Source organism: Vigna unguiculata, chromosome 7, assembly GCF_004118075.2.
Source record: "Vigna unguiculata cultivar IT97K-499-35 chromosome 7, ASM411807v1, whole genome shotgun sequence".
In the NCBI taxonomy this organism is placed as follows: domain Eukaryota; kingdom Viridiplantae; phylum Streptophyta; class Magnoliopsida; order Fabales; family Fabaceae; genus Vigna; species Vigna unguiculata.
Genome location: NC_040285.1, coordinates 29727851 through 29748733, shown reverse-complemented (window position 1 = coordinate 29748733; position 20883 = coordinate 29727851). Strand labels below are relative to the sequence as shown.

Here is a 20883-nt window from a genome sequence, read left to right as displayed (position 1 = left end):
TCTATGGGCCCTCTACGTGTGATTGCGATGTGTGCGACGGCAACATGTTTGTGCGAGAAAATGTGTTTATTTTATTTCAATTCAATAAATCTTTACATGTTTTACATATACCTATAAATCACATACTAGTAATGAAAAATTGACCTTTTTTTTTCTCTCGTCATAATGAAGACATAGCCGCATGAGGTTGAAGCTAGTTGTAACAACACACGGGACCGCAATTTCAACATATCTTATACTCCATAATACTCTGTAAATCATATAAAGCTTGTTCCATTCCTCAAAAAAATATAATTCTTTTGTAAGAAAAAAATTATCACCAATGTAGCTGTTTTAGCAGCAACACAATTCAGCTCCAATAAATTTTACATGGCACAATCATGTAATGCAGTCTGGTAGGACGTGTGAAACTTCTTCTGTCAACTTGTTTAGGTCTAGCATTTGTATGGATCGCCAAATGCAGCAATGTTACCAGGGCGAGAGAAAACCACCTACATTGTTACAACATATTACATATCATTATCATGCTCATTCAGTATCTAAGTATAGTAACTAGGTAATTTACCTGGTAATTCCCCAGTGTGAGTGACTTGAAACCTGCACCACAGTAATCAAAATAGTACTCCCATGTCCTTATGAACTTTTCATTAAATCCGAGAGCCAAAATTTCGCTGTCAGCAAGTACACACATTTTCAATAGTTAGTTGTTGTAAGTAGCCACTTGAATTTAACATACTTCAGTAAGTTTCAATCATCTTAAGACCATACTTCTGCCTTTCCATGAAGTTTTTTCTCCAGCATCTGAGTGTTTGATAGTAATGAATTCCTATATTTTCAACATGCTCCACACTGCATTTAAGAATATTCCTTTGTGAAAGAGAGAAGAATGAAGGGAATGGTCAATAATAGAACTCAGTTTTTGCATAAAACTTGTACCATAGTCTAGATGTGGTTGCCATAGCTGATGTTATCCTACTCAGAGAGGGTAGGCAACCTCCTGGAAATATATATTCCTTTATAAAATCAGAACTGCGCCTATATTCATCATAACGCTCATCTGGGATTGATATGAACTACACAACAATAACAATCTTCACCATGGTTAGAAGTAATTTTAATGCCAAAAGGAATGTACTTGTTGATAATGCTTCATTTGCACAGCGTAGCATACCCTCCAGAAAATTTCCATTATCTAAACACAGAAAACTTGTATAGGAGTACTAATCTGTCAAATACCTGAAGAACAAGAAGTCCATTTTGGGCCAATACTGATTCACAACAACCAAAGAACTCTTCCATGTATTCATGGCCAACAGCTTCTATCATTTCACTGAAACATGCTTATACAAGTCAAGTAATATGTTGGAAAGATTGCAACAAGTCTGCAAAATTAAACTATAAATAGTTCACCATGATATAATCCTGTCGAATTTGAATGTCTTGGGCAATTGGCGATAGTCACACAGTAGAAATTTGATGCTATCCTGGAATCACCACGATTAAAATAACATTAATTTGCTTTTAGCTTATTCTGATTTTATAAAGATTCAATCATACTTTTATAAAGAAAAATCATGGAACCATAAAAAAATTAGCTTGTTGATACCTGAAGTCCAGCATCTTTGACTCTTTGTTCTGCAAGTTTCAGTTGTTCCTTAGACAAAGTGATACCAGTGTATGTGCAACCTGTTTGTTTGACAACTTCAATGGCTAAACTTCCCCATCCACATCCAATCTCAAGAATTTCATGTGTCTTATCAATTTTAGCCTTGATTTTTTGAAGAAAAAGAAGTCACATTATACATTTTTTAAGACAATAGCTGAAATTCTAATGAAATAGAAATCTAAGGCACATACCTTTTGAATCAGAAGGGAGATTTTTCTCCTTTGTGCATCTTTCAAGTCTTCGTCTTTGTTCTATCAGATAATTTAACAAAGAAAAGAAGGAAGAATATTAGCTACTGCTGCTGCAGAAATTGGAGAAATAATTTTGATATGAACTTCGGACTCAAGCATCAGATAGTTGTTCTTGCCTTGAACACTGCACATGAGTATGTCATTGTTTCATCCAAGAAAATTGCAAAGAGTTCATTGCTCTGGAAACAGACCAAAGAAAAATTGTAAGCTTCTGTTCATTTAGTGTCAGCGCTCAAAGCCATAAAGTAACAGGCACAGAATATCAATAGAAAAAGTTCCATAATGTGTAAGCTCCTCTAAAGTCACTGAATCTAGGAGCTTTTGAATACCAGATCATAATGCCTAGAGATGTTCCTGCGAGCCTGTGTGAGAGTATTTCGCCTTGAAACATGGTCCATGAAGAACTTTGCAGATGTCAATGCAGATGTAAAGAATACAGGTGTCCACCAACCCCTAAAGTCAAAAACCAAAAACTTTGGTATGCAAATGCAATTAACTACATAGAAATGTAGACTTCAACTCATCATATAAACTTACCTATTCTTCTTGAGGTGTGAGTTGGATGCATTTGAATCTCGGTTGGCTATGAGAATCTGCAGTAAAATTATCAAGGTACAAGAAAGTAAAGTGTAAAGTCCCAAAGAGATAACTCACTGTAAGATTCAGATGAGAATGGTTACCAAAATAAGATTCAAGAGACCTTCATCTTTATCAACAAATGAAAAATCTCCGTTGATATATGCATCTGCAAGGCCTAAATCTGCCTGTGCCATCACCTGAAAAACATGTACAAATGATAGTTTTTAGTTCCTTGCCAATTTAATTTTAGAGTTGCATTGACAAAGATAAAGATATCTTGTCACTTACACAAAGGGCATCAATCAATAAACATACTTAATGTGAAATTTAAAAGTATATACCTTCCAATAAAATTGTGGAGTGTGGATTCTCAAGACACTCTTCAGAATGCCTTTTCCTCCGGTTCCCTCAAAGTTGAACATTGTTCCTCCCTCTTCCAATAAACTGTACACCTCAAGGTAAATGCACCATTAACTAATGCCATTTTTGACAAGTAAAATCCATAAAAGATGAAGTAGATGATATATTTTGGATTGTTAAGTTGAAATAAAAAAAATTATGCTAAGATCATTATATCAGACTAAATGATTACTTTTGTTTTTCATGAGTAGCAATTCCAAATGTTTATGGAATCACCCTGCTTCAAATTTTGTTTATCTTTCCAATTTACAAGTAAGAAGTAAACTCACGTTAAACAACCAGTATTGACATAGCAACTCAGGAATCTAGTCACAAAAATGCGTGCTCCCAGTTCCTTCCAAGAAGGTACCATGTGTTTTGGGTTGGTCTGAAGGACACAGTGTTTTCCCAGAATGCCATGAGCTGCAATCATGCCAGCCTGAAGAATAATATTACAGTTAAGTTCTTTTTTTTCACTTCAACGGATTGGTAACAATGTGCAAGAAAATTGATCGCCTTAAAAATTTCCAATTATGGAGACTCTTGAAAGAAATATTTTTCAGTTAAGACTGTATTTCGACTTTCATTATGAACTCAGCTTTAACTACCTTAAATCCATCTTCATGAAATCCATTACCTGAAAAGCACATATATGTGTATGTTTAGATCACTGATATATCTGAAGTACATATAAATTCATCAATCTAACATTGGTTCTAAAAATAATGGAAATTTAGTAGGCATAAGTGAATTTATGGAAGCTTGAAGTATAATGTACCTTGGTAAGCCCCTGAAAACCAAATTTTTCTTTTCCCTTGAATATGGTCTAGCTCTAAGGAGGCTTTGAATGCAGCAACTGATGGCACTGGATGACCAGTTGACCATTTAAGCAAAGTATTTTCTGGTGTATGATCAGGATTTAGAGTTACAAAAAAGGGTAGACTTGTTTCTTTAATATTCTGCAAATTAGAATGAAGATCAACAAACAAGTTTATTCATTACGCACTTTAGTTAGAATAACATAACGCAATTCAGTTTTGATCAATGCATTTATAAGAAAAATTACCAACCTGAAGAATATTGAGCCAGTATGTGACACAGACTTTATTGTTGTTACTTCCAAGAAAGTTCCATGCGCTCCATGCTGCTGGGTTTTGGGGCATTAAATTTTTGTCACGATGAAGAAAAATATCACTGCCAATACAGATCAAAGAATAAATCTGCAATTGGTCTAATTTGAAAATAGATGACAAAAGGATTCTTTATGTTAGCAGATTGGTCTAATTTGAATATACACAATGGAATATAGGAATGTTTTCATCCTTTTGTGTGACAACATGTTAATCCATGACATTGAGTAATTAAACATTTTTATCCAATGTAAACTCTGTTGAATTCACAGAAATGATAAAGCAAAGGATTGCTTGCATGCATGCATTTGATGAGTACTTTCAAATGTTAATAAATATAACGACTACAATTGGAAATATTAGAATGGATTTTTTTACCTGTAAGCATATTGAAAAGCACCAAGAATTCTTCGCTCATCATATGTTGCTTCATCTCCTAATAATCTCAAGGCATCAGGTGCATGCACTGCCAATATGCATCCATCATACACTTCTTCAGTACCATCTTTGCAGTACACAACACATCCTGCAATTATTTTTCTAACCATGTCACCACAATACCAAGTATTACATAATTATTATTACAAAAAGAGGAAGGAATTGAAATAGTAGCAACAAATGGATTGCTCAATGACCTTTTTCAGTCGTAGAAACCAAGTGAACCTCACGATTAGTTATTACGTGACTACCTTCCCTTTCAAGCTCTTCTTCGACCTGGTTTTTATAACCAATAGTTAGTGACAAAAGTTGGCTTATAACTTATAAGTTGAAAGATCTCTTGCATGAGAGACACTGAAAATGTCTCCCCAAGTGACATAGTTGTTGAAAATCGAGAAATAGCACCTTCTTTACATAATTTTGTGAGCGCCATCTTACAGTTAGCCACTGTGGTCTGCCAAAGAGCTGCATTGTATAACTAGATTATATGCCTGAACATAAATCTGGAAAAGAGTGTATGTATTGTGCTACTACCTGAAGTAGATGGTGGTTGCGACAGAACGAAAGAACTGAGAAAGCAGAGAAGCTCAGAACTCCTTCAGAGGCGCAGGACCAGATAGAACCACAAATTGGAATCTAAAGGCATTGGATATTATAAATATACACTAAGCATAGAAATGATATATATGTGCATATATATATATATATAGAAAATACATAGAACTCACAAGATAGGCTTTCTGAAATAATTCTGAGTAACCCCTTGACTTGATGAATTCCCCCAGACTCTCATTGCGGTCAATATCTGGGTTATTCTCAAGCATATCAAGATAGCTGCATTGGAAAATTTGAAAAGACAGAGCCAACCAATGATCAGGACAATAACAAGGTATACTTAGTGTTTTTCTCAACTTCATCTTTATGCAGTTGAATTCAAATTAATTTTGCAGGGAAGTGAAGCTTTGTATGATTTATGATTCCTCAGTTCACTGTCAATCAAAGATCAAAGGAAAGATGGAAATAGAAGTAGGTAAGAACTTGCCTAATGACATCATCTTTGAACTTGAGAATTTCCCTAATCATTTGCCAGAAGTAAGGATTGAGTACATTCTTTTTCTGTGCAAACAAGCTGGACAAACCAGTTCTGCTTCCCCATTCGCAGCCACGGCCTTTGTCTAGGCTAACAGAAAAAGACATGTCTGATAATTCCATATCTACTCCAAGATTCTCAAAAAATTCCATCATATTAGGATACGTGACCTGTTCAATAATCCATGTTATATATATGTAGTCTCACAAGCATTGCTATTTCACTATATAATATCAACCGGTTTCAAGATGAAAAAAGTGTCGGAGACATCAAACCAGAGATAAAACGAAATTATATAAATGAGTAAAAGCTTTATAAGTCGGTTTTGTATAATTAAGTTAGACTCAAGCTCTATTTCTTAAAATGGTACGAGAGTTGGTTCTCTGAAAGTTGAATTAAGCTTAAATTCAACCCAGGTTTTAGGTTTTATGCATAGAGTCACAGACAGCACAGTAACTGATGAACCTGAATGGAATAATTATCAGCCACTTCCACTCATGGGAGTTTTATGCTCTGTTGATTGACATTAACAGCAAAGTATTTTGAATCAGTATTTTTTCACAACTTTACAGGATAATACTTACCATTAAAAAAAAGGCTATACCAGACACCTCTGCGACTATGGTACAGGCAAATGAGAACGCAGAATATCTCAAAATTTGTAATAAAAGACAGAACATTAACCAAAAAGATTGGTTGACAAATTCATGACACAACTAACAAAATCATTTTTCAAAAAGTATAATGTATAATGACATTATTGAATTGTACAGATATAACAGAATAGTGATATTTCTTTATCCATGTCTGTTTTTTTCTTCTCATGGGCTCTAAAGAACATTCATTTTTATCCTTACACGAAATCCATGCTAGTAATTGGCCTTTCATGTGAATCCTTGTTACTTTTCATTCTAATGAGAATAAAAAAGTCATTAACTGGATGCAGTGGCAAATCTTGATTAAATTATTGAGGGAGTGACCCAATGTTAGATAACATAATTTAATAAGAAGTATTAGTAACCACCGAGACATCAGTGTCTAATAATATATATATATATATATATATATATATATATATATATTATAATAAGTAATATTTGGACTTTTTTTCATAAAGATTAAAGGTTTCTAAGAGAAAAAAAAATGATTACTTTTTTCATTGATTCACCTGTTAAAAGTAAAAATTAAGCGAAGTTATTAGAAAATTTCAACAAATTAACTTGTTAAAACATTAGTTTTATTTAATTTTTTTCCAATTTTTTTTCTTTTTCTCATAATTTTTTTCCAAAGACGTCTTAAAATCATTCTGAAGTTTCTCGTTGTGATTCATGGAGTTGAGAAAGAAGGATGGGCAGTGTATAGTTAGAGACTGTAGCTGCATTCAAGAAGTATGTATCAAAAAGGAGTCTAAAAAAGGTAGGCATGAGGACCACTGGAGGGCCCCATAGAGCTATAAAGTTAATACCACAACCTAAGTATGGTTACAGTTTCTTTCATTACAAAAATTACACTTTTACTTCTCTAATTTATATACTACTCTTTTCTTTTGCATATTATTCAAAATAAAACTCAATTTTTCATTCAAGACCAATAAAAAAATATTTAAAGTTTTGTAACTAAAGTTCTTGTATTTAAAGTCTAATTTTTAAAATGATACAAAATCTTATTACACTTTTTAAAGCTTTTGGCTTAGTAATCTCTTGGTGTAAAATTAAAAAAAAAAAAAATTCTCATGGACTTGGTTTTGTAGATTTGTTTGGTTTTAAAATCTTCTGTTTCATATAGTTTTATTGATAATTACAAGAATACTATTGTTTTGTTTCTTTGATTTGTTATTTGAACTTTTTTTTTATGAAACAATAAAAGTAATTATAGTATTTTTTTTAAAATAATGATATTTTAACTTCTTTTTTTATCCACTTTTAATCTATTATTTTAATCATTTTTAGATCATTTATTTTGATTTTTTTTAATGATATAATGTAATAATTTAATAGTAATCAAAATAATAGATTAAAAATGGGTAAAAAAAAGTAAGTTACATTATCTTTTTGTTATCGTAAACAAAAGTACCTGGTTCTAATACACTAGAAAGTTCTTAGAAGGAATTACTACAAATGATTTTGAAAAATGAACTATTGATGGGGATTAGTGGAAAGTGTCTCAAATGTGTGGCTAAGCATCACCCAACACTACAAAAGTACAAATCCTTTTTACATTTCTCCTCTTTTAACCCAAAATAGAGTCTATGTTCTGCATTTTTCTTTGCTAAATGAACAAAGTCACATAAATAAGAATCAAAAACAGTAATACTTCATCATACACACCACATTCATCAGAAACAACAAGTACCTTCTTTCAACTTCTGAACATAATTCTCTTTTTACCAATCTATACTTCTTCATTCATCCTTCAAAATCTGAACACAACTCAACATTTTAACACTCTCTCACAGTTCATGGAAGAAAATCAAAAGGCTGAGACCAGATAGAATCATCAATCACAGTTTACATGAAAACTGAAAACATCCAAAAAGCACAGAGGTTGCAGTTTAGGATAATGTGTCAGGGAATCATTGGATGTAGTTCAATGCAGGTCCAGTCTCCTGGTATGTTATATACAACTAACTACTAAGTTAAAAACAAAACCCTGTTTATTAATCAGTGAGTTGAAGAGTTGAATCAAACACAAAGAAAAAACACAAGAAATCCATTGAAATGTATGTGCTTACCCGATTGAAGACCATGAAGCCAAGGTCAACATCAACACCATCAGCATTCACAGTCTTGGCATGTCCTCCTAACCAATCCTCCTTCTCATAGAGCACCACATTCACTCCACTTTTGGCCAAAACATAAGCAGAAGCCAACCCACTAATCCCAGCACCAACCACTGCAATTCTCATCTTTTTTCTCTCTCTGTCTCTGCTATGTAACAGCAGCCAAAAAATTCAAGCTTTTATCGCAATCTGAAAATGTAGAACAACCCAAAGGAGAATGGTGAAGGAGGGTATTGTTCAAGTGTCTGGAATAGATGTTACTTCAGACACGTACGTGGAACTCAAAGGTCCACATACATACATACAAGGGTGTAGCAAGTTGAAACTGAAATTACTGCTAACTATAATAATACAAGTTGTTTAATGGCTTGCCAATTTCAGCCTTCTGACATAAGCTGTACAAAGGGAAGTAAAAATGGTCTCACAAGTATCCAATGTTTTCATTCTTTCACGTGTTGTAAATTCAACAAGAGAAATGTTCTGTGAATTGCATTGCTGAGTATTTGGGGAAAGAACCCACCAAAAAATTATAAACGTTTGGTGAATGGTTTCATTTTTGTAACAAAAAAAAAAAAGTGTTAGATAGTGATATGTATTGAATGGTGCAAAAAATTATCTATAAAACGATAAAATACATATATTAATATGATATTATATATATAAAAAAACTTTTAAATATTGACTAATTTTAACTATAATAATCAATTTAGTATTAATTTATATAACTAAAAATTATTGGTTACTAAAATAGTTACTATTATGTATAAAAAATTATAATTGATTATTAAATTGGTCTTTAAAATTAATTACTATGGTTTTGACTATAAACAAAATTAATCACTGAAAATTAACTATCTAGAATTTAGTCATCAAAATGACTTAATTTCAAATTGATATTAGTGACCAATTATAATTTTTTATTTATAATAATGACTATTTTAGTAATCAATAATTTTTAATTATGTAAATTGGTATTTAAATTGGTCACTATAATGATTAACTATTTTTGGTTTCTAAAATTAATTTCTAATTGAAGATTTTCTTAGAATATATATATATATATATATATATATATATATATATATATATATATATATAATTTACTTTAATTGAAAAAAAATCTTTTGGAGTACTTATAATTTCAGTTTTCAATTAATTTTTAAATTTTTATAATTTTTTTATTACCATATTAATTATTTCAATCATATTTTTCTTTCGATCATTCATCATTATCAATATCTTATAATCTTACGCAATAAAAAGATAACCATAAATTTTACCTTGTGTAAAAAATCAATAAAATCCTAGAGAACGAGAGAAAATATGTATATAACAAAAATTTCTTTATATAAAAATGATAAAAGAAAGTGGAAGAGAGAAAAATATATATATAATACAAATTTTCTTTATATAGAAATGATTAAAAGGAAAGTTTAACAAAAAGATAATAAATAAATAAATATAAAAGTTACAAATTAAGAACTAGTGTTTCTTTTAAAACATTACTTCAAGCAAGTGTTTTTTAAAAGACGGGCTAATGAAAAAAATTGATTACTAAATACTATTAATTAAGTCAATTTTTTTTTTCCAATTAGTTAAAACCTAATTTAAATGACATAAGAAATATATTCAAAGTTTGATTTATAATATGTATTACAGAGTTGTTATATCAACATTTGTTCTTGTATACATTAGTGTGATGAGAGGATAGAGAAAGATGATAAGGTAGGACCACAAGTACCATTTTGTTTTTCATAAGAGAACCCTACAAACCATTACTTATTGAGGTGCCATGAAAAAGGAACTGTGCAAAGATCTATCAAAGATACGAATTACAGTCATAGAAAGAGAGGGAAATCTTAAGATTCAATTAAAGAATATTTAATTTTAACTTTTCTTGATGAAAAATTTTATCTGAATTTTTTGTTATAAGTTTATCTTAGATATTGTTATATATTTTGAATCTTAATTAGGTTGATATGTTAAAACACAATAATTGTTTATTTTTATACACAAAAATTTATTAATAAACAAAAAAAAGATTTTATTTAAATTTAGTCAATACATGATATCAGTAAAAGATGGTTTGTATAATCATGGTACAATTTTTGGATTAATGATGAATAATATTTCTTAAATATATAGTTAGCTTTTTTATTTCAAATTTTTATGAACTAAATGTTGAAAATATATTTATTGGCTCACTTATTGTGACACTGTTTAATGGAAACAACAACTGGGAGTTTTGTACTACAATCTAAATTAATAAAATTGAGGTTTATATTCTTTTATATAAAATACATCATTTGATTCAAGAAGAAACTAAACCAAAAAAAAAAAAAATTCCAATTTATGATAGAAGATTGATGTGATATGAATTTAGAATTGGTTTTGTTCTTAACAAGAAAAACAAATAAAAAAAATGTGTGGAGAAGATTAAGACTAAAAATATTAATGTAAAAGAATGAGGAGATTGAGACGTTATAATTTACAATAAATATTATTTATTTGCATTTAATTATTAATACGAAAGAAAATTAAAACGTAGATGAAAAGTTATTAACATAAACCACAATTTATACGGACAACATGCAAGAGAGTAATTTGTCTGGGATAAATATGATTTTGATATTTTCACTTTTAATAAATTTTGAAATTAATTTATTTTAAAATTTTAGATTAATTTAATTTTTTATATTTTAAAATACGTGAATTTAATTTTTTAATTAAATTTTATTAAATTTATTTGTAAGACCGAAAGACTAATACACCGTAATGTAAGAAGAGTGTGGAATGTTGAATCTATTGCTTTATTTCATCGAACAACATCATGTTACACTGTTACAGCAGTTATGTTCTCCACCACACAGCATTTCTGTACACTAAAAGCAAAGGTGGATGAATGTTATTGGGCACACACAAAAGTGATCTTTATACTTTCTTTAGTAAAGAGTAAAGTGTGCAAGTGATGGTTGTGGCCAAGATGTTTGATGTTATAACTAAAGGTAGTGAAGGATAAATGCGTCCTACATCTTTTCTTATCAGAAGCCCTTCAATTATTGGATAGTTGAAAACAATGATATGAGATGTAAGCAAAAGCTGCATGAACATCTGGTCCCAATTTCCCACTGAGACCACTCTGTAGATACCCCCTATGAAGCAAGATATGTTAATGGTGATGAGTGCGACCATTGGGACCAGAAACATGTTTGATGTTCTAAAGTCATATTTGTCCATTTGGTAAAGCCTTGTCTGTTCCTCATCCTCAACTTTATTGGTTGGCAAGAAACTAGCATCTTTCAAACCAAATTTCTTCAGTATAGCATCCAAACATCCATATAGATGAGATGTGATTGATACAATCATCCATATCCTTTGTTCAATTATCCATTTTCTGAATGTTCCTCCAGTTGAAAGCACTTCAGATAAGTGCTTGGTGAGAGCTGATAGAGGGATAAACAGAAAAATGAAGAAAAATGGGTCTGAGACCTGACACAGAAGTAAAATCATGAGATCTGTGTTTCAGTATTTGAAAGCTAATGTATTGAATTCAAGGAAAAAAATGAAAGCATAGGAGTTACCTTTGGGTACAAGGGAATTCCACTTAGCAGACAAAGCTGAGGGACAATTGCTAAACACCAAAGTGGCAAGCAATAGAGAGGAAAATATGTTAGTTGTGCATAACAAAGACTCTGAAGCAGAGACATTCTTAGAGGCCCACATATAAGAGGGCAAAACCTGCTTAAACCAATATCTAGCAGTCCACAGTACCATCTGGTGCCTTGAACTAGTAAATCATTCAAATTAGTGGTACTGTTTCCCAGAAACTGTGCTTCTGGTGGATCACACAACACTGAATTCCAACCATTGCAATTCAATATGAATCCGGTGTGAACATCTTCACATACTGTACCATACAGGAACCCAACCTGGAAGCATACTCCAAAAACAAAAGTGCATTGTTTATGCTCGATAGACGAATTAAGCTATATATGATTGGATTGTAAAATATCCCCATACCTCTTTACCCCATTGAGTCCCAATTTCGTAGTCACAGGAAGCCAATAGCAAAGTCTCCTTTAAAGGCAATGTACGTCCAACAGTGACTGAATCTGTAGTGCAGTTTTGGTTTAAGGATTTGATGAACTCATTTGATTTGCCAACATATTGTTGGAGTTCAAGATCAGTGTCTAACATCCAAAACATAAAATTGTATCAGTATGCAGTATGTATATGTTCACCCCAAATGACCAAATTTCAAGAAACAAATCATCATGATGCATACCTTTGATTTTGTAATTTCCATATAGTGATTCCCTTTTCATATAGAAGCCTGTGCCAGACAATACAGGTCCCATTAGCCCATCCATACCTTGCCATAGAACCTAGGTAAAAGCTTGGTTAGATACAATACAACGTTGTTTTGAAGATATATTATATTCTAGACAGTGATATTAAAACTTGAAATTTTGTCTGATATCTTGTACTTTATATGCTGATCTGTGCTGACTGTCATATATGTCGTTCTTGCTTATATTGTGATATTTCTGAGGAAATTGAACAAAAGCAAGTGAAGGAGATATCTGGGGATTAAGGTGGAAACACAATGCTTGGCGTGCTGAAGCTGGGCTATTGCAGAACATGTCACAATCCAGCACTAGAATGTACGGAGCATTGCTTATCACAGCAGAGACTCGGTACTGCAAGAACATACACATGTTTTATAAGCATTCAAATAGCTTATTACAAGTCTGTAAAGCTGCTTGTGAATTGTTTCCTTTAATGGAATCTTCAGATATTTGTGTTACATTTGTTTGTCAGTTTTTGTAAATTGTATCAGCGACAGTATCAAGATTTTAGCTCATGTAAGGCACTGTTCACCTTGATCCAATAGGTTGAGTCACGTAATTTTGTCCCTAGAGAATGCCTTTAATAATACTACAGAGAGAAAAATGCAGAGAATCTTACAAGGGCATTGAGGGCCCCGGCTTTGAAATGGTGGGGTTGAGAAGGCTTTTTCTCACGGGAAACATAGACAAGGAAAGGCAATTTCACTTGCTCTATTTCACTGCAGCTATTCTCCTGTATCACCTGCCATCATCAGTGTTTATCTGATAAGTTGGGTCATTGGATTTTCTCATGAAAATTAAATGGTATACCAGGTGTCATATGCTAACATGACTTTAGTTGTAATATTACTGCAATTCACTGAAAAAGATGCTGCTCAAAGAAAATTACCCATTTATCTGTATGTACTTAAAATAGGGATGAATCAATTTTGATACGCTTGTGATTCACGCACTAAGTAAGCCTAACATACACTTTTGAACCTGGGATAAATGAACTATAATTGAGCCTACCAAGCCTATTTTAGGTAAGTTTATAAACTTCAAATCAGTCCATTTTATCAGTTCTTTCACCAAAGAATAATACTGTGGATAACATATTTGTACCTCTATAACAGGTGGATGATTTTGACCTCTTTTGACAGTAGTATCTCCAGAGTTGTCCTGATCTTCTTTTACTCTTTTTATGCCTTCTTCAAAAGCCTCGTACTTTTCCTGCAGAATTTTGTCTATCAGTCAACTATCACTCCCAAAATCCAAACTTTCAGAGAAAATTAACTTCATCTCACACACAACCCACCTTGATCATTTTCTTGTCTGCAAGAAACTCAAAGCTCCCATCAAAATCACCACCATGACTCTCTGAAATAGAAAAGTAAGCCTTGGGGCACCTACATTCTATTCTGTATCTTGTGCAGAAAGGAAGCCACCACCTTGCAAATTTCGAAGCCTCCTTCATGGCATTCAAGGTGACAGGTGAACCCCCATCATCAGAAACATACAGATGCAGCTTCTCTGGTGGGTAATCCAGTGCCATGGCCGATAACAAAGTGTTCATTACGTCCAAAGTGGGTTCCTTTGTGGGGTCTGCAGTGCATATGAACACATCGAGGGGAGGGAGATTGTGATCTTGTGGTAATCTCTCAGGAAACACAGTTCTGGAAATGGGGTGCCAACGAAAAGCTTGATCAAGAATCCAAATGAAGGAGAGAATGATTTCAGAGGCAAAAACAAGAAGCCAAGGGAACAAAGGGGCTTCTCGCGTTTGTGGATCCTGAAAGAAGAAACACAGCCTATAATAAACCAAGAAACAAAGAGCAGTAAAATGGAGGAGCATGTATAGTCTATTGGTGAGAACCAAAGACTTGTTCACATGGCTAACACTGAGAGGAAGAGTTTCCTCCATTTTTCTTCCTTCCTTCCAAGTTCCAATGGTGTAAAGGTTTAAAGACTCTATCTCTTTTTCTAGTTCATTGAAATATATGATAGAAAGCAAATCATGACCGCAATACATAATCAAACGTTGTTTGTTTCTGCCTGTAACAAAAGTTATACGTGAGACTGATGGGGAATTCGTGGAGAAAAAGTCAAACCTGTCCTACCCATTAATTTCTAAAGGATAATGTTATGCAATAATTGAAGCCATTGTTTGATTTCTTTTATGGGACAAATGTTACTTGCTGACAGGGTAATATTTTTTCAGAATGAGAATTTCAATCATGAGATATCTTACCTTCCTCCTCACTTAAATATCATAACGTTATTAAGGAACTAATAAACTAATTATACCTTAATCACACATTTCATAGAAGTATTATTTATTTTATAATATTTCTGAACGAATAAAGACGAGTAAGAGTGATATTATAAGATTATTTTGGTCTTGTAACAAGAATATGTTCGGTCTTTTAGGAGAGATGATCAAGAGATACAATACTAATGAGATATGAGTCCAATAACATAAGAGATTGTTATAATTTTTAACCCAAAACTTAGTACAATGGGTTTATAGATTTTTATTTTTATATGATGTTCAACTTTCTCACTTTTTTTTTTAATGTAGAACTTAGACTTGGATTCGCAATCTTTATAAATATACTTTATAAATTCGTGAAGAAATGTTAACACATATCTTTTAATCTTAAGTCCGTTGACTTTCATTATTAGGGTCAATCGTCGTTCATCTAAGGTATTGTCTGTTTTTAACTTTGAAGTTTCACCATGATTTGATTCTTAAAAGACATTTAAGAGGGTGAGATAAATATTTAAATTTTCTTTGACCTTAACTCTTAAATGATACTATCAAAGATGCCAGAACAACGTACATAAGTGAGTTAATGTTCAAGTAAATAAAAAAGAATACTTTTAAATTTAAAGAAAAATACATAAAAAAAGAAAGCCATCTTTGTACCGGGAAGACCATTTAATTTTTGTAAGAACAATATCTATCTATCTCTATATATATTTACTTATTTAAATACGGTCTTATAATAAAAAAATTATTTTAATTTTGTTTCTAGTTTAAAAATATTTTGCTTTTAGCAATTCAATTAATTATAGTGACCATAGACATGATTCATATGATATATTACTTTATGTAAATATTGTATTAATTATTTAATTTGTATTCTTTATATATTATCATGTTGTATCTGCAAGAAAACTCTTTCTATTAATAATAAAACACACATAAAAATTATTCTCTATTATCTCATTTTCTATTATTCTTTTTTCTATTTTATTAGTTTTATTTTATAACAAAATTAAATTTTAAACTCACTTTAAAAGTGTCAAGAAAAGTAACTTAATATGAAAACCGACAAATATAATATATATTGTTTATTTCCAACACTAATAAATAAAATTTAAAGCAATGATATGCATATACAACTTTTCCTTTTCTTAAACACATCCAATATACTTTTTCATTTCTTTCCTCGTCATATGTTCTGTAAATATACGAGAAACATTTTCTTAAAATCTATTAAGAACTAGTTTGTCCGTTTTTAATCACAGTTAAAATACAATCAAATTTTGTGGAAGATTTGAGATGGGCTTCTACATCTGAATGAGAAAGAGAGTTGAGATAAACAAACCAAAAATAAAAAAACAGACAAAATGGTAAAGCAGTAGTCGCTCCCCTTTCGTTGTTTCTCCAGTCCATTGAAAAGACAACAGAAATAAATCCGAGAAAAAAGCGCTAAAAAGGGAAAGGAAAATACATGCATGCACACGTACACCACACCATGTCGCTTTCTTCGCCGGTGACAACGTTGGCAAACCCATAACCATAATCTCTGATCCTCCTCCCATGAAACTGGTATCACATTAACTATAACAACATCACAACATGCAACGCCACCATCCCTCCCTTCCCTCCCCCTCCCTTCTAACCCAACAAAATGCAGTCTCTCTTCCCTTACTCTTTCGCCCCACACTTCTTCTTCTGACACACCTAACCCTCACCACGCTCACCCGCCGGCATGGGTCACCACACCCGCCGCGAGTCCTACCCCTCCGCCACCTCCTCCCGCTTGGACTACCACGTCCACAGCCAGCGCCGCCCCGACACCAACGCCCTCTCCTTGCCATTCGGCAAGCTTCATGGCCTTGACGATGACCAAGTCAGGGAGACGGCGTACGAGATATTTTTCACCTCCTGCCGCTCCACGCCAGGATTCGGGGGGCGCCATGCCCTCACCTTTTATTCCAACCATGACACCAACGGTAGCGGAGGGGAAGGGGGGAAGACGAACCAGGTGGTGACGAAGCCCACGAGCAGGGTGAAGAAGATGTTGGGGTTGAGGATGGTGAAGAGGAGTCCTTCCCGGAGGATGGTCAGCAACGGCGTTTCCTCCACGCCCTCCTCGCCTGTCGGTGCCCCCGGCAGCCCTCTCTCGGGCTCCGTGCCGTCGTTCAGGCCACGACGACCCATGACGGCGGCTGAGATCATGAGGCAGCAGATGAGGGTCACAGAGCACGATGATCATAGGCTGAGGAAAACCCTCATGCGGACCCTCGTGGGCCAAGTACGTCTTCCATTTTCCATTCTTCTTTCTCTTGTTTTTCCCCAACGTATATATGTGCTTGCATTCAATTCGTGCTCTTTATTTTCTAAAGGATTTTTATCAAGAGTAATGTTGCATGAACACCCTTTATTACAAGCCTGAGCATAACATATATTCTGTTCTTTATCACATGTATTTTCTTTATTTCTTTAGGTGTTAAATAGCACCGAGATTTCCACGCATTTCCCTGTAATAAACGACCATGTCTGCATCATCTCAATCAATTTCTATTCGCTTATGGTTTTCATTTTATCAGAAAGACATAATGAAACTTCACAAAGTGGTATATGGACCAAAACTATGAACACACGGGAAGGATTCTCTCATGTGAAAAAAATATTGAGATCGTCGTCAAGTCTCATCATTTATTTTCCGAAACCTTCCCTTTGTAATGAATCATATTTTATTGACAAAACTTATATAAAGATCGAAATTTCATTGAAGATAATCCATTTTCTAACAAGAGATGAATCCATACCATATGAAATTTTCTTTCATTTTGTGCATATATAGGGTGAAAGGGAGAAAGAAGGAGATGTGTTACGGGTATTATTGTCGTATTTTGGTGTATCGTGGTTTTTAATGTATAGAATGTGGTAGCTATTGGTCTAAGTATTTGTAATGGATTTCAGATGGGAAGGCGTGCAGAAACTATTATACTCCCCCTGGAACTGATACGTCACCTAAAGCCTTCAGAATTCAGTGATTCACAAGAGTACCATATGTGGCAAATTCGACAGCTGAAAGTTCTTGAAGCAGGGCTTCTTCTCTACCCAGCAATCCCTCTAGAAAAGACGAGCACATTTGCGACGCGCCTCAGGGACATTGTAATAAGTGGGGAGTCCAAACCTATAGACGCTGGCAAGAACTCAGACACCATGAGAAGCCTTTGCAATTCTGTGGTTTCTTTGTCATGGAGGACCATCAATGGTACTCCTGCTGATGTTTGCCACTGGGCTGATGGATTCCCTTTCAACATTCACCTCTATACATCTCTTCTTCAAGCCATTTTTGATGTCAGGGATGAAACACTAGTCCTGGATGAGGTTGATGAGCTACTTGAGTTGATGAAGAAAACTTGGTCTATATTGGGCATCACCTTGCCAATTCACAATGTGTGCTTCGCTTGGGTGCTGTTTAAGCAGTACGTAAGCACTGGCCAGATTGAAGTTGACCTTCTTTGTGCCTCACATGCCATGATGAATGAGGTGGCAAATGATGCTAAGAGAGAAAACGAATCTACGTATGTTAAGATAGTATCATCAGTGCTGAGCTCAATGCAGAGTTGGGCAGAGAAGAGATTGCTTAACTACCATGAGTATTTCCAACGAGGGAATGCTGGTCAAATCGAAAACCTTGTACCTGTTGTCTTGACAGCCTCAAAGATTTTAGTTGAAGATCTGACATTCACTGAAGGGGATAGGGGGCAGAAAGGAGGCATGGCCATAGTGGATTGCAGAGATCGGATTGATGATTATATTCGTTCTTCCATGCAACATGCATTTGATAAGGTTTCAATATAACCTATAACTTTAGCTTTAGTATTCCAACCTAGTCAAGTCATGTAATAATGTGTTTCTATGTCTGTATTTGGTGTAGGTAATTGAGACAGTGAATGCCAAGTCTGCTGAATCTGAAAGAAGGAAAGAATTCAATGAAGTTCTGCTCCAAGTGGTTCAGGAGACTGAAGCGTTGATGCTGAAGGAAAGACATCATTATAGTCCAATTCTCAAGAAATGGCACTCAACAGCAGGTGCAGTTGCAGCAATGGTGCTGCACTCCTGCTTTGGTAAACTGCTGAAGCATTATGTAAATGAAGTGAACTCACTGACAACTGAGTCAGTTCAGGTGTTGCAGAAGGCTGGAAAGCTAGAAAAGGGATTTGTCCAAATGATGGTTGAAGAAGCTAGTGACTGCGACGATGGCGGCAAAACAGTAATCAGCGAAATGGCTCCCTATGATGTTGATTCAATCATATTGAGTCTTCTAGGAAAATGGATAGATGATTCATTGCTCAGAGGCAAACAGTATTTGCAGGAGGCAAAAGATACCGAAGTAAGTTTTGGCTATATGATCCTTATTCCTTCGCAGTGGAAGGACACAAAATTATCACATTTTTGTTCTTTATCAGAGAATACTTTTTGTAACTTGTAATTTGTTTTATTGCAGACGTGGAGTGCAAACTCCAAATCAGAGCCATATGCACAATCAGCTGCGGAGTTAATGAAATTGGCTACGACAACTGTGGATGAATTCTTCAAAGTTCCAATTGCAATTACAGAAGATTTAGTTCAAGATCTTGCTGATGGATTGGAAAACCTCTTCCACGACTACATGAAGTTTGTTGCTTCATGTGGTAATTAGCCTGAATTCATAATAAATAAGAATTGTATGGTTTTGGCTTTATCTCAAAATAACGCTCTACCCTCTTCCAGGCACGAGACAGAGTTTCATTCCCATGCTTCCCCCGCTGACCAGATGCAACAGCGATTCAACGTTCACGAAACTGTGGAAGATGGCTGCTCCATGCAGTGCTGGTTTTGAAGCTCGTCTACGAAACATGAAAGGAAAACATGAAAGTCAGAACCCTAGGCCATCCACCAGCCGCGGAACACAGCGCCTCTACGTTCGTCTCAACACCTTGCATTATCTCCTTTCTCAAATTCATTCTCTTGAGAGAACAATCAGCATGAACCCCGGAGTTGTTCCTTCAAATCGCCTCCGCTTTGCAAGCATCCGCAAGAGTTCTGGTTCATTCTTTGAATCAGTGAACTTATCCATTCTAGTAGCCTGTCAACATGTCTCAGAAGTTGCTGCATACCGTCTTGTATTCCATGACTCAGCCCCTGTGATGTACGATGGGCTCTACGTGGGTGGTGTTGCAAGAGGGCAAATGAAAGCTGCACTGAGAGTTCTGAAGCAGAATCTGACACTAATGACTACAACTCTGACAGATAGGGCTCAAGCAGTGGCAGTGAAGGAAGTGATGAGGGCGTGGCATGATGCATTCCTTATGGTTTTGCTTTGCGGTGGAAGCTCACGGGTGTTCAGCCGATATGACCAGGAGAGGATCCGAGAGGACTTTGAGAAATTGCAGAGAGTTTTCAGGGACGGTGTGGAGGGGTTGATTGCAGAGAATGTGGTGGATGGAGAGGGTTCAGTGGTGGAGGGAGTGATTGAATTGATGGGTCAAAGTAGTGAACAGCTGATAGAAGATTTAAGCCTTGTGAGCTGCACTTCAAGTGGGATAGGTTTGATGGGTAATGGACTGAAGTTGCCAATGCCTCCAACTACAGGAAAGTGGCATAGAACAGACCCCAACACAATCTTGAGGGTGTTGTGCCATAGAAATGAGCGTGCTGCAAATCTTTTCTTGAAGAAAACATTCCAATTACCAAGGAGGAAATAAAGAGTTTCAAAGGGTGAAGGAGAGAGAATCCGATCTGGCAATGCATTTTTTGTTTATGATTCCTACTTTCTAAAACTTATGCTTCTATGGGGAGGGAGCGGGTTGTATATTTTTTTGGGATATGAGAGGTGCACGGAGCTGGGTTGGGGAGGGGGAGGGAAAAGGAGGGAGGGTATATGTGTTTCAAACCACATAAGCTCCCAAATGCAGAAAACAACAGTCAAAATT

At 34.4% G+C, this 20883-nt stretch overlaps 3 protein-coding genes across 9 annotated transcripts; 1 reads left to right on the top strand and 2 right to left on the bottom strand.

Moving 5' to 3' along the window:
• Window positions 1-246: 246 nt before the first annotated feature.
• LOC114190436 (tuberculostearic acid methyltransferase UfaA1-like) lies at window positions 247-8814 on the bottom strand. Of its 6 annotated transcripts, none has more exons than XM_028079315.1 (24): window positions 8285-8814; window positions 5506-5723; window positions 5192-5297; window positions 4998-5099; window positions 4869-4928; window positions 4661-4739; window positions 4404-4551; window positions 3966-4089; window positions 3674-3854; window positions 3504-3532; window positions 3186-3334; window positions 2838-2940; window positions 2598-2693; window positions 2455-2510; window positions 2247-2370; window positions 2034-2096; window positions 1858-1917; window positions 1607-1768; window positions 1411-1484; window positions 1237-1330; window positions 937-1073; window positions 769-849; window positions 566-671; window positions 247-491 (listed from the first exon to the last, which is right to left on the bottom strand). In XM_028079315.1, the coding sequence occupies exons 1-24, from the start codon at window positions 8456-8458 to the stop codon at window positions 435-437; spliced, it is 2583 nt and encodes an 860-aa protein (XP_027935116.1). In that variant the 5' UTR covers window positions 8459-8814; the 3' UTR covers window positions 247-434. The 6 variants fall into 6 exon arrangements, with proteins under 6 accessions (XP_027935116.1, XP_027935117.1, XP_027935118.1 ...); XM_028079316.1 differs by having other exon boundaries at window positions 3999-4089; XM_028079317.1 differs by lacking the exon at window positions 8285-8814 and adding an exon at window positions 6138-6209.
• A 2294-nt stretch (window positions 8815-11108) lies between these two features.
• LOC114192439 (cellulose synthase-like protein G2) lies at window positions 11109-14701 on the bottom strand. 2 transcript variants are annotated; one of them, XM_028082157.1, is made up of 8 exons: window positions 13979-14701; window positions 13786-13893; window positions 13301-13423; window positions 12820-13032; window positions 12618-12717; window positions 12353-12522; window positions 11914-12261; window positions 11109-11821 (listed from the first exon to the last, which is right to left on the bottom strand). In XM_028082157.1, the coding sequence occupies exons 1-8, from the start codon at window positions 14690-14692 to the stop codon at window positions 11264-11266; spliced, it is 2334 nt and encodes a 777-aa protein (XP_027937958.1). In that variant the 5' UTR covers window positions 14693-14701; the 3' UTR covers window positions 11109-11263. The 2 variants fall into 2 exon arrangements, with proteins under 2 accessions (XP_027937958.1, XP_027937959.1); XM_028082158.1 differs by lacking the exon at window positions 12820-13032.
• A 1858-nt stretch (window positions 14702-16559) lies between these two features.
• On the top strand, window positions 16560-20865 carry LOC114190922 (protein unc-13 homolog). The gene is made up of 5 exons (XM_028079999.1): window positions 16560-17207; window positions 17879-18757; window positions 18846-19301; window positions 19416-19602; window positions 19682-20865. Exons 1-5 carry the CDS (start codon window positions 16662-16664, stop codon window positions 20653-20655), a joined length of 3042 nt encoding a protein of 1013 aa, XP_027935800.1. The 5' UTR covers window positions 16560-16661; the 3' UTR covers window positions 20656-20865.
• The last annotated feature ends 18 nt before the right edge of the window (window positions 20866-20883 follow it).

Excerpts from the sequence above, each read along its gene's own strand:
- LOC114190436 (XM_028079315.1), bottom strand. The coding sequence starts at position 8,458 with ATGAGAATTGCAGTGGTTGGTGCTGGGATTAGTGGGTTGGCTTCTGCT. Across the intron at positions 4,090-4,403 it reads GCTTTTCAATATGCTTACAG|TGATATTTTTCTTCATCGTG; the intron begins GTAAAAAAATCC and ends CTGTATTGGCAG. Across the intron at positions 1,074-1,236 it reads ATGGACTTCTTGTTCTTCAG|TTCATATCAATCCCAGATGA; the intron begins GTATTTGACAGA and ends ATTGTTGTGTAG.
- LOC114192439 (XM_028082157.1), bottom strand. The coding sequence starts at position 14,692 with ATGTATTGCGGTCATGATTTGCTTTCTATCATATATTTCAATGAACTA. Across the intron at positions 13,894-13,978 it reads CAGACAAGAAAATGATCAAG|GAAAAGTACGAGGCTTTTGA; the intron begins GTGGGTTGTGTG and ends AAAATTCTGCAG. Across the intron at positions 12,523-12,617 it reads TGGAAATTACAAAATCAAAG|ACACTGATCTTGAACTCCAA; the intron begins GTATGCATCATG and ends TTTGGATGTTAG.
- LOC114190922 (XM_028079999.1), top strand. The coding sequence starts at position 16,662 with ATGGGTCACCACACCCGCCGCGAGTCCTACCCCTCCGCCACCTCCTCC. Across the intron at positions 18,758-18,845 it reads TGCAACATGCATTTGATAAG|GTAATTGAGACAGTGAATGC; the intron begins GTTTCAATATAA and ends TATTTGGTGTAG. Across the intron at positions 19,302-19,415 it reads AGGAGGCAAAAGATACCGAA|ACGTGGAGTGCAAACTCCAA; the intron begins GTAAGTTTTGGC and ends GTTTTATTGCAG.